Source organism: Miniopterus schreibersii, assembly GCF_964146895.1.
Source record: "Miniopterus schreibersii genome assembly, chromosome: 6".
In the NCBI taxonomy this organism is placed as follows: domain Eukaryota; kingdom Metazoa; phylum Chordata; class Mammalia; order Chiroptera; family Miniopteridae; genus Miniopterus; species Miniopterus schreibersii.
In genome coordinates, this window is record NC_138107.1 from 77,926,792 (window position 1) to 77,940,024 (window position 13,233).

The window sequence follows — 13,233 nt, forward strand, 5'->3', positions numbered from 1 at the left end:
GAGAAATACAGAGCATGGGAGCTGTTAAGACTAGTGGAAGATCAATAAGCAGATCCCTAATGTTCTGGTGTGTGGCACTGTCTCTTAACTACCCATTTCCTTCCATTGTAGTGCCTCCTAAGTCTTGGCCAAGATGCAAGGAAGGCATGTATCACCTTTTCTTGCCTTGTTCATCAACATTTACCCATTCTCTCTCCCATCTGCCCCTTGCATAGTAGAATAAATTGGATGCTAACTTAAACAGGTGGATACAGCTCAACTGCATACTAGCTAGCTAACACCATTTGTCCTGGCATGGCATTCTTCAGTGGTCCTCCCCTGCCCAACCTGCTTGCCCTGGCCAGAGTTAACACCAAGTACGCTACTCACCCTCCACATAGGCGGAGGCCAGCCTTGGCTCACAGCACAGTCTTTCCCAAGCAGCTCCATGGCCAACACAAGTGGCAGCCAGCCGCAGCTCAAACTGTGGCCTTTCCCAAGCAGCCACAAGCCTGGTACATGTGGCAGCTGGCCTCGGCTTGCTTTGTAGCTCCCACCAAGCGGTTCCAAGCGCAACCACAAGGGGCCCAGCCTCAGCCTACACTGGAGCCCCTCCCAAGAGGCTCCAGATGGAACATTTCCTTGTTTAATAGTATAGTCTTTCATGACTCACCTTTGGTACATTTGCTGAAGATAGTTGCGTATGGTGGTTAAGTGGGGTACTCTGGAGCCCGAATGTTCACCTACTGGTGACCTTGGGTAAGGTCTTTAATCATCCTGTGCTCAGTTTACCAGCTCTGATGATGACAATGCCTACTTCATGGAGTCTCTATGAAGATTAAAGAGGGTGTCACACGAAAAGTGCCTAGAAATTGTTTACTGGCCCCATGTAAGCACCTGATATTCTAATGGAACAAATATGGACATAGAGAAGATTATTTTGCCTTGCCAAGCAGGGAAATGCTCACAACCACCCTTATAAAAACATGGAAATGCTACTTGAGCTGCCAACTTGTTTCAAAAAGCCATTAGAAATGGGCAAATGTTGCTGCTGCGTGATTGATAAATGGGAATAGGTTTTATTATTGCTACTAAGCTTGTGTATGATTGAAATTTTCCATGTTCCATGTACTTTTAAAAAATAAAGCAGCTTTGTTAATGATGCTTACTACTAGAGACCTTGGGGAAAACCATTCGTCTTTCATTACTGATTCTTTATGTGGCTTGTGCTATGTGATTCCTGCCTAAATAGATATCTTATTTCTGCTCACCTCTCCTACTAATTAAAATCACATTAAACACTTAACTATTTCCTTAGCTCCTTTACTTTTAATATCTTCCACTAGAATATATCTTGGTTTTCTGCCTCAGACATTTGTAAGCACTGGGTATTGAACAGGCACACAAACTGAAGTATGTGTCAATGACATTGGACAGAGGGACAAGGAAATGGCAACTTCCAAAGTTTTTACTTCCTTATTAGATTTTTGTCTTTGTCTATTTTGCTGTTTTTTTACTTAAGGCACGTTTTACTTTTACAACATTTTTAAAAGAAAAACATATTTAAGCCATGATTTATATGGTCACTGTTTGAAGAATTGTTATGATGCACAGGACTGAGATGCTAGCTGGTGCTGAAATGGACACGAAGTAGACATTTAGACTTGGCCCCAAAATCTTGTAAATTGACTCTCTTTATTAAAAATCAGGATCTTTGCAAGTATTTCCCTCCTATTTTTCCTTTTTCTGTGTTTGTTTTGATTTGCCATTATTGGAGAACTTAAAATCAAGAACAATACTGGTTCCAAATGAAATCTACAGTTTTCAATGCTGATTGAATCCTGGGCACCTGTAATACTGAGGCCTGCAGGCTCTAAAATACAACCGTGTTCGTGACTCAGGCACATTAATCCTTTACTTGTAAGCAAAATGTCACAGAACTTTTAGCTCCTTCTAGCGCATGTATTATACCCAGGAATAAAGCATTGGGAGTGCTGGGCAGAATGTTCGTTTATTTTTTTTAAAAGGTTTTTTAAATTGAGTTTTAGAGAGAGAGGAAGGGAGAAGCATCGGTGCAACCGTGGCCTGTGCCCTTCCTGGGAATCCAGCGGCCACCTCTCCGTGCAGGGGATGACGCCCAGCGACTGAGCCCCAGCGGCCGGGCAGGACGCTGCTTGCCTTTCAGCTCCAGCTCCGTGGGTGCGCACATTCGCCCCTCACTACAGGAATTTAACGCCGGTGTCTCTACTTGCAGGCAAAATGAAGGACCGGCTGGCAGAGCTTCTGGAGGTAACCAAGCAGTACGACCAGCAGTTCCCAGACGGGGACGATGACTTCGACTCGCCCCACGAGGACATCGTGTTCGAGATGGACCACATCCTGGAGTCCTTGTACCGAGACATCAGGGTTCTCCAGGACGAGAACCAGCAGCTGATGGTGGACGTGAAGCGCCTGGGCAAGCAGAACGCCCGCTTCCTCACGTCCATGCGGCGCCTCAGCAGCATCAAGCGCGACACCAACTCCATCGCCAAGGACATCAAGGCCCGCGGCGAGAGCGTCCACCGCAAGCTGCGCGCCATGAAGGCGCTGAGCGAGGCGGCCGAGGCGCAGCACGGCCCCGACTCGGCGGTGGCGCGCATCTCGCGCGCGCAGTACAGCGCGCTCACGCGCGGCTTCCAGCGCGCCATGCACGAGTACAACCTGGCCGAGATGAAGCAGCGCGACAACTGCAAGATCCGCATCCAGCGCCAGCTGGAGATCATGGGCAAGGACGTCTCGGGCGACCAGATCGAGGACATGTTCGAGCAGGGCAAGTGGGACGTGTTCTCCGAGAACCTGCTGGCCGACGTGAAGGGCGCGCGGGCGGCGCTCAACGAGATTGAGAGCCGCCACCGCGAGCTGCTGCGGCTGGAGAGCCGCATCCGCGACGTGCACGAGCTCTTCCTGCAGATGGCCCTGCTGGTGGAGGAGCAGGCCGACACCCTGAACGTCATCGAGCTCAACGTGGAGAAGACGCTGGACTACACGGGCCAGGCCAAGGCGCAGGTGCGCAAGGCCGTGCAGTACAAGAAGAAGAACCCCTGCAGGGCCGTCTGCTGCTGCTGCTGTCCCTGCCTCAACTAGCCTCGCCGCGGGAGCGCGCTGGCCAAGCTCGCCCCCCCCCCCCCCCGGGGCCGAGCCGCCCCAACGCTGGGGGACCTCGGTCTTTAGAGGAAGAGGAAACTCGAGGTCCCAGACTTCCAGCCCAGCCCATGCGGGGGCGGTCGGCGGTGCCGTCGATGTTTCTTCGGGGAGCGCAGAGGAGGCCCCCGCAGCTGTGCGAGGGCTTCGCGGGGCGCGCTGCCGCCGGGCCCCCCCCCCCCCACGGAAGCCGAGTCAGGCGCCGACCGCTGCAGGGTGTTGTAGGGTCCGTGTCCCCAGCCGTGTTTTGCAGTGAAACCGCAGGGGGAAGTCAGCCCCGCATTGGCTAAGGGCCTGAACTCATGAAGCAAACTCGTTTCTGACCCTGCCCCGCAGTCCCTTGGTTCCGCTCGATCCCCAGCCGCTCGTTTCTGAGGCTCCGTCCCGCACAGGCCGTGCGCTCCCCGCCCAGGCGCGTCCGCTCCGCTCACCGCCGCGCTTGTTAAAATCACGTCGAACACTCGCTCTTTTCTCTCTTCCGTCGGGATAGAGTTTGGGGGTTTTTCCCCAAATATTTTTAAGCACTGAGTATTGAACAGGGTACTCAACTGGAGGTGTGTTGTCAGTCACAGTTTATATATTTTTCATAAATAAAAATAATTTAAATGTATCTTTTTTACTTGATTGTTACACATGCACGGACACACATGTCAATGTGAAGGATTAATGTTCACTAATGCATACATATAATGACTAATTGGTTTTCACTTTACTTTTGTAAATGTAGACTATAAATATCAAGAAAAACACGTTTCCTGGTTATTGGTGTTGGTTGTCTTGACTTTAATCTCACTTCCATCTGCATTTCCAGTCCAGTTTGGATTGAAATTTTATCTTGAGCAACTCTGTGTCAGTTATGGTGATAAAGACAGATGTCAACAGCTGGAAGTGCATGCAGAAGTAGAGATAATAAAATAACATCCTTGCAAATATTACTTTTGTTTTTACTGTGGACCATTCCTTTCATGTATTTAAACAATGTAATTTAAATTAAAATAATTCTTTTTAAGGTAGTTTAATAAATATTGCATTATAAATACCCCTTTTATGTATTTGTCTTAGTTTACTTTTTCAATTGTGTTAAAAATAATTCTAGCTGCTGAAAGTTGCAACATCTGGATAGCAAAGAAAAAAAATGAAAAAGAATTCACATGGGGGTGTGTCTTCCTTTCTCTCCTGAGTTACAATAGTTTAGCAAAATCATCATGCTTTAGAGATTTGCTTTCAATGGAAAACGCTGGAATGTCCTTACCCACATTTACCATGTTTCCTGTCTTTCTCCGGAGTCAACTCTGAACTCTTTCTACTCATTATTTAATAAATGAGAATGTATTCGGCTGTCATAATTCTCAGGTCCTTCAGACAGTGAAGTTTTAAAAGGAGTAGAAAGAACAGTGTGTGAACTCTGTAACTCACTGACTAAACTGCTTAGGACCGTGAAAACCTAGCCCTGCACCTAATTTTAATTTCATGGTTAAATATGAGAATTGTGGAAACCAAGTCCCATCGGGTTCTTCTCATATTTCTCCCGATTTCTTTCTCAGCTCACTCCAGGGATGTTTCACCTTTGACCTAAGTTGGCCTAATTCCCTTTCCCCCCAAAATAAGTCTTCATACAGCTCCGTTGCTATGTCTTTCATAGAAGAGAAGAGATACTGTACATACAGACCACCAGCTAGTTTCCACTAGAGAGAATAAATCATGCATTTGACTTGCTTACGCCCATAAAGCATTTTCTTTGCTTAGAACCATTCATAAAAGTGAACGAGTTTGCAGGCTCTGTGTATTTTTGAATTTCCCATATTTCACATTGAAGAATTAGGTAAAAACTGCACTTTAATATACTAAGAGATTAACTCTTGCCTAGGAAAAGGAGAGAATTTTTCTTTCTGCTTTTTAGTAACCACCTGGGAGTGGCAGTGGCTAAGAACACAGATTCAGGGCCCCACTCTCTTGCTAGCTGTATGACTTGGGATGCTCCTTAACCTCTCTGTGCCTCAGTTTCCTCATCTGTAAAATGGATATACTAGGACCTACCTCATAGGTTTTAAGAAGTAAATGACTAAATCTATAAAAGCCCTTAGAAAGCGCCTGGCATATGCTCAGCGCTTATGTGTTTGTTATTGTTATTAAATAACCTTCTCGTAGACAGAGTTGTTACTGACTTGAGTAAATGAGTAGTTATTAACTTCTGAGGAAAAATAAACACTGTTCTGTTAAGTCTTTCATAAAGTGGAATAAAGAAACCAAGACCCTATTTTCTTTGACTATGAGGGCTTTTTTTTCTATAATGAAAAAAACTATTTTTCACGGTGTCATTTCTATTCCTTCTTATATCCAAACATGTTCTGGAAAAGAAATTAAATGTTCCATTCAAAAACGTTAAGCAGGAAGCAGCTGTTCTGCTCAATTTGGCAAGTGCTTTCCCCCGATTCTTCCCAAGCTGTGAGTCACAAAGCCCAGAAGGAGTTCAGCTGTGGAGGCCCGGACACAATAGGTGGTTGGCTTTTCCCATATCCTGCTCTGTTTTCCCCAAAGCCCCCCTTGGCTCTGACTACCACGACAAGCAGGGGGGGAAATGCTGGCTTTTTCTGTAGGAAAAGGTGCTCCAGCGCCACCAAGAGATGCTGCAGCGTTAGTTTACCCAATCCTGGGATGCTCTGAACTTGGCAAACTCTGAAGAGTGACTTTGGGCAAAAAGAAGACTTTATTGTAAATCTGCAAAATTCATACAATAATGTCATTTCGTGTACGAAATGGAAAAATCCACCACAAAGAACAGTAGCGCCTTCAGGAGCTGAAGGTGGAAATCTTTTAAAGCTATTTTACCATAGGCTGAGACTACTTCCAACTAGCCAAATGCCACACTTTCCAGCCACAACCACAGATTATAGGCAGTGACAACTCCAGAAATATCAGAAATAGGAAAGATGCTCACCCACGAGCATCAGTATCAGTATCCAGCATAATCTGAATTATAGAATTTAAAAAAGCTGATCAAGCTGACATCATGGGAGCAAGTTTATGTCCATTCAAGATAATGAGTTGGAGAGAGAATAGTGTTCTTGTACTAATGCTTTCTATTGATTTAAAAACAGTCCCAATGCTCTATAGTTAAATGTCAGTTAAATGTCATATGCAAACATTTTTCAGGCTCTACAATACACAGTTCCTATCTTGACAGGAAACTACCAAAAGTTGTGTATAGCTTAAAAATAATAAAATAGGGTAACTATAGTCTCAGATTTTATGTACAAATCCTACCATTCTCCTGTCTGTTTTCAGACATAACTTCTACTTCTCTCTTTGAAATATTATAAGTGTCTCTATCTGTAGCATGCAGTTCACTCACTTGCAATCAAGATGATCGTTTAAAACATCCAGCAGGAATCAGAGTAACAGTTGACTTGCTCTTGACAGCAGAATTGAAAACCACTGCAGTGAATTAAATGGGGCCATTAGGAATGGGAGGTGAATAGGGGCTGGGGTGTGACTTCACCATCGTATAACTATAGAGCATCTCTGTTACCAGCATGTGTTAGAAGTAGACAAGGGAGTCCTATACGCTGGAAGCTTTTGTTGTAAAGATTACATATTTGCTTGCAAGAAGGAAGGCTCTGAACCGTTGATCTGGGTGATCCTCCACAGGAAGCTTTAAAACCAGTGATATCCTGACAAATGAGGAGCGAGAGACAAGTCCCAGCGCTATCATTTTTTAATTCCTGGTGTTTGTTTTAAAAGTATTCTTTATACCCCATTTTAATCGCAAGCATCCTTAGCTACTTGGACTTCTTCCATTTTTCGTAATATATATCTTTACATTTTTATGGCCCTACAGCCAACTATTCGTGTGTTCCTGTTTGTCTAATTTATGTTCAGCTGCTTGCTCTGACCCTACATCCTGACTGCTGTTGTTTGTCTGCAAGTTTTCCTGCCTGTCTTTCACCCTGACCTTCAACTTATGCACACTTTGGACACTAATCTGGGTCTGACTACTCTTTGCTCATTGGTTGTCCAGTCCCTCAACGGAATGTCACTCAGCCAACAGAAAGCCCATTGACACTCTCCAGGTAACAGTGCTTTGATCTCTTTTTTTATTTTATGGCAATCCTGTGAAGTAATATTACCATTTCATTGATTCTAAGAGATGGAAACTAAGAATTCAGTCCTCTAATGTTTGACAGTAGTTATGTCCTTCCATGTGTTCTTACTCTCGTATTACTAAGCTCACGTCAACATCAGTCTAGCAGCATAAATTGCGTGGAGAGAGAGAGAGTGTGTGTTTTCTTTGGCTAATGTCTGTAACATGAATAAAACATGTTCCTCCCTCGGCCTTCTGACTCCGCATTTCCCCCCAACCTTCGGCTCCAACTCCTCAACCTTCTTTGCAGGCTTCTCTCCCTCTTCCCAGTGCTCGTCGCTGAGTTTGCACTCAAGACCTTGTCTCTTCTTGGTCTCCGCAATCTCCTGAGCTATTTCGCTCACTTCCAGAATTTCAAATACCACTTTCCTAAATGCTGATGGTTTCCAAATCTGTACCTCCAGCCCTTCTCAGCTGAGACCTGGGTCTGCACCTCCCACTGCCTATCAAACATCTGCAATTAAATGTCCCACCAGCACTTTTAATGCTACAGAATCCACGATATACTTGGTCCCCTTTACTACCCCGCCCCCCTTCCCTCTGGTAACCACCATACTGTTATCTGGGTCTAAGAAATTATTTAGTCTCTGTGTAATGAAGACAGGAATTTCTCTTGTGGCTAGGAATGTTTAACTAGTTTATTCTTTTGCCCTGCCCAGTGGTGTACCCTAGTGTAATGCTCCCTTAAAAGGGCATAAAATGAGGTAACATGGATTCTTTTCATAGTCTTCATCTATGCTTAGTAACCTGGTTCATGGAAGAAACTTGTCAAACAAGAAATGTTACCAGTGGCAGGATGTTCAAACATGCACTTACCTAGGAGAAGGTAAAACTGGGAAATGAAACAAAGTGCCTGTTCTTTTTTTTAAAAAAAATTATCTTTATTATTGAGAGTAAAGAAGTCCCTCTTTTTTCCCCTATTGCCCCCCACCTACCTCAGTCCTTCACCGCACTATTGTCTGTGTCCGTTGGTTATGCATATACGCATATAAGTTCTTTGGTTAATCTCTTCCCACTCCCGTAACCCCTGCCCTTCCCTCTGAGATATGCCAGTCTGTTCCATGCTTCCATGTCTGGACCTATTTTGTTTGTCAATTTATTTTGTTCATTAGATTCCACAGATAAGTGAGATTATGTGATACTTGCCTATCTCCGATTGGCTTATTTCTATTAACATTATACTCTCCAGGTCCCTCCGTGCTGTCTCAAAGGGTAAGAGATCCTTTTTGACAGCTGCATAGTATTCCATTGCATAAATGTACCAGGACTTTTTTATCCATTCATCTACTGATGGGCAGAAAGTGCCTGTTCTTTTAACGCTACTGCTCATCAGTGGGGTAGCTTCCTGTGTTGGACACTCTGCATTGGTCATTCTCAGTATTTGAAGTAACTGCACCAAATTCTCATTTCCAAAAGGAAGCCACGGCTTTACTAGCAGAAGTTACATTTCTTCCCACTAAGAGTTTCAGTGCTGCTGGCAGAACACACTAGGGGACATGAAAACGATGAAGAGAAATCCTTCTCAATAACAGACAAGAGCCTTAAAATTAATATTTTTGAAAGAAATAATCCAGTGGTGTGAATGAACTTGAGATTGAAAATAAAAAGAAAGGAAGGAAGAAATAAGGATGACCTGTTCCTAGATACAAGGTAGGTCAGAAAGCAAGATAAACCTGGACATGCACAGGGCAGAATAGGATTAGGGGACATGACTGAAGTGAACCAAACATTAGAAAGGGGAAGCTGAAAATACTGAAATTTGGTAAATTTTAACTATAATTTGGTAAAATTGTATTTTATAGTATTCTATGGCACAATTTTGTTTGGGCTTAAATTCAGTGTGTTAAGTGGGATGGAAATTTTGGAAATTTCTTCTATCACCTAAAGAAGGCCTTTGTAGATTTTGGAAAACTCAAAGCCTTTATATTCACTTGCATATCAATTTATTTCCCTTTTTTTTTTTTTTTTTTTTGTGAATCCTCACCCTAGGACATTTTTTTTCCATTGATTTTTAGAGAGTGGAAGGGAGGGGGAGAGACACATCGATGGGTTGCCTCCCTCACTTGCCCTGACCGGGGCGAGCCTGCAACAGGCACATGGCCTTGACCGGAATCAAACCCGTGACCCTTCAGTCCATGGGCCAGTGGTCTAACCACTGAGCCAAACCAGTTAGGGCCCCTTTTACTTCTTTTGTTAAATAAATGACAAAGATCTGCCTGTTCTTACAGTTTGATAAAATATAATTTCCACTCCTCTCTTCATGTTACTACTGCATTATTTTTTTTTAACAATAAATACACTAGAGAGCATGATGCTATTAATTCCATTCAGTCTATTGTTTTTTGGCTTAGTCTGCTTTTTTTATTCAGAATATATATATGTATGTGTTACATTTTCACAATTTTCACAGGGTCTTAAAAGTAGTATCACTGCAGTTTACACCACAAATAGAAACTCCTGGAATTATAGGTACACCATGTTGTAACTGGGCAACTGAATCACCTCTTTAAAGTATATTGCAAAGCCAAGGTAAAACAATGAAATGAAACATCCATAACTGATATTACCAGCTCCTCTGGTCTGTTTGACGGAATAAGAGGAAGTGACTTGCCAGAGGCAGGCCACGTACCTGGTGTGGGCCTGGGTGACGCTCTGCCTTCTCCACCGCTGAGCCTGTGCACCCCTAGCTACCGTAAACCCCCAGGTGTGGGTAAGGCAGCTAGGAAAACAGGGGAGAAGAAAGCAGAAAGGTTACTGCATAAGAATCAGAGTCACCCCACTTATTTTTCAGCTTGTTGGGTCAAATAAATTAGCCTACACACTCACATGTGAAATGGCCAAGGATTCTGCCCTGGACACTTCCTTTTCTGTATGTTCTTTGTAGGTGATCTCATGAGTCCCGGGGCTTTGATACCTTTATAGTGACAATCTGACCCCAGCAGCTCCCATTAGTTTGTTTACCAAAAAGCAAACACACAGTCTCAACTTTACCCAAGGTACCCAGGTGCTGTCGGCGTGATGGGCAGCCTCCCTGAGTAGCTGGCGCCCAAGCTAGGCTCTTTTTTCCTTCTGCTCGCTCTCGTCTCACCTTTGAAAACCATTGTTTTTGAGGAGCGGGTGTCAGGTCATAATGTGTCCAGCTGGGTCCTGCCCAAGCATCCCGTGGGATGACCAGAGAGTGCATAGGCATTGTGCTGGGGCAGCCCCTCTGCCCGTGGTTCTGGCCTGTGGGGTATGACACCAGTGAAATTTGCCTGACTCAGTCACTCAATAATTTATGTCTTTAGCTTAGATTTGTCACCTGAGCTCCAGATTGTTTTTATCCTGTCTACTTGACCTCTCTTTGTGAATGCCCCACAGGTTCCTCAAACGCATGTTCTGCTCTTCCTCCTGTGGACCTCTAATTGATGGAATGATTATCCTCCCAGATCTAGAGGCAAAACATTAGGATGACCTTCATTTAGTTCTATGCTCTCTGTCTATAACCAAATGTAATTACAGGATTGCTGCTGATACTTGAGAAAAAAAAAAAAAAAAAGAATATTTGTGAGCTATTATGTGGTCAATGTAATCCAAAAAGCACACCAGATACTTGAGCTGTGAAGGCAGCTACAGTTTCCTATCTGAACTTTCCTAATTGACCCGATAAGAAAGTGTTTCATACATCAGGAATTGTGTTTTGATTTCCATTTAAATTTATATAATTTTTAGTATGGTTGTTCATTCAATAAATGTCTATTAAGTGCAGAACTAATATTAATTCATTTTAGTGCAAACTTGCATGCTCATTTCTTTCACATACGTAAACTGCCTGAGAGAAGATTCTTGCAGGCCTGTTGTCCCAGCACAATTTTTAATAGTTCCTTCTTTCACTTCCTCAAGTGTCTGCGTTTGGGTGATAAATTATAGATATGGTCACCCAACATATATGATATATAGCCTGAGTGTGCCCTTGTTGGACATTTTCTAAGTTCACCCTGCCTTTTAATATTGAACTAATTTAGTCTGAGCCCCTATCCTGAGTGGCTTCAGGAAAACCGTGCCTTTTTTGGTAGACTGTTCCTCTCTCTTCTTGGTGTGAAGCCTGTGGGGACAGAGGATGTGGCCTTTGTTTCTTCACTGCCACTTCCCGAGGCCATATTTCTTATTTACCAAAACCACAAAGTAAAATAAATATTCCTAAGATAAAAAGAAATACTTAAAGTAAAATAATACAAGGAAGAGAGAAAATTAAGAAAAACTAAAATGTTGAAATTAAAATATAAGGATTAAAATAAAAATGTAATGAAAAGTGAACTATTACAAAATAAAATAATTATATTTAATTATACAATAAAAATTAAAAGCTGTGATATGTAAAAATAAACACATGAATGTAGATTAAGAAAAATTCTAAGTTAAACCAGGAATAAATATAACTTCAATAAGATGTAAGAGTAATAATATTTTAAAGAAAAATACAAATAAAGGCAAAGTAAAGTTTTAACATAAGAAACATCCAAACCTGTAAGAATTTTTATGAGTTTATTTGAGACAAACTGACGACCATGGCCAGGAAGCAAAATATCAAGGACTGAGAAAATGCTCCGGAAAACAGCAGTTTTACTACTTATTTTATACATCAGAATCAAAGGGGAAGCCGGAAGGGGGTTACATGAGATTCATTAGGGAGGCGGAAGAAAGCAAAGCAGGGAAATCTCTGGGATCGGATAAAAAGTAAAAGGAATAGACACTCACTTCTTTTACATTTGTGGGTATAGCAGTTAACAATTAACAAGGTAACAATACAATGAGGGGTTTTGTGGTTTCTGCTCTGTGACCACAAAGGAAAAAAGGAAATTACCCTGACATTCCAAAGGTATGTTATTGTATATGCAAAAAGACAATAGACAGGCTCAGTTAAGAGAGAGACTGACCTTTGTCAGGGAGGATCCTGGCCTAATACGTGACTACCTGCCATGACTCGTTTTTAGTTAGAAAGTTTTAATTTCAGACCATCCTATGTGGTTACTTTAGGTCTCTGAATTTGTAAGGCCACCAGGCAGGGCCTTCCCTGAACTGGTCAAGGTTCAGCATGTGGCCCCTTTTTTGTCCACAAAGGAAAACAAGGTTGGGGCAGAACACTAAAAGCAAACTAAAATAAAAATGGGGAAAATTAGATTAAATAGATTAAATGAGATAATACATGTAAAGTGATGCTGAAACACTGCTCCATAAAACAAAATTTGTCTTTAATAAAGTTGAAAAACAATATTGTCATTTTCTAATATTGTCAGTTGTAACAGATGTCATCGTGCAGTGCTTTTCACATTTTATTCCAACACTTGAGTAGATATTTGTCATGCTTTGCAGTCACCAGCATCTTTTAAACACCCTTCCTATGTTTGGAAAATTTCCTCCATTTCGAGGCTTGCTTTGGAAGGCAGAAGCCAGAACTTCACTTCCTAGCCTCCCTTGCAGCTAGGACCTAGGTATGGAACTTGTATTCTTTTTTTTTTTTAAACATATCTTTATTAATTTCAGAGAGAGGAAAGGAAGGAGGAGAGAGAGAGAGATAGAAACATCAATGATGAGAGAGTCATTGATCAGCTGCTAGCCCACAACCCGGCATGTGCCCTGACCGGGAATCGAACCCCAATCTCCTGGATCCTAGGTCAATGCTCAACCGCTGAGCCACGCCCGGCTGGGCAGAACTTGTATTCTTTCAGTCAGTCCCATGTAAGATGTGAATTTGGAAAATAGTAGCATGACCCAGAATCCAGTACGAATGGAGGAAAGGACTCCGATCAGTGGTGGAACCAGATCTTGGACTCTTCATCACAGGACTCTGCTTTCCCCATGTTGGCTTTATTTTCAGGTAGCCTGTCTCTGTGCAGTGCTCCCAGGACTCCATTATAGTATCCCAGCTTATCAGTCTCAGAATTTTCATTTAT

The 13,233-nt window shown here is 42.8% G+C and overlaps 1 protein-coding gene across 1 annotated transcript in view; it reads left to right on the plus strand.

Annotated features, from left to right (window-relative positions):
- STX11 (syntaxin 11) overlaps positions 1-5,415 on the plus strand; it is a 29,763-nt gene extending 24,348 nt beyond the window's left edge. The window contains exon 2 of the mRNA XM_081141494.1: positions 2,234-5,415. Coding sequence (XP_080997620.1) covers positions 2,239-3,102 — 864 coding nt within the window. The 5' untranslated portion in view covers positions 2,234-2,238 and the 3' untranslated portion in view covers positions 3,103-5,415. The remainder of the gene's footprint in view (positions 1-2,233) is intronic.
- The last annotated feature ends 7,818 nt before the right edge of the window (positions 5,416-13,233 follow it).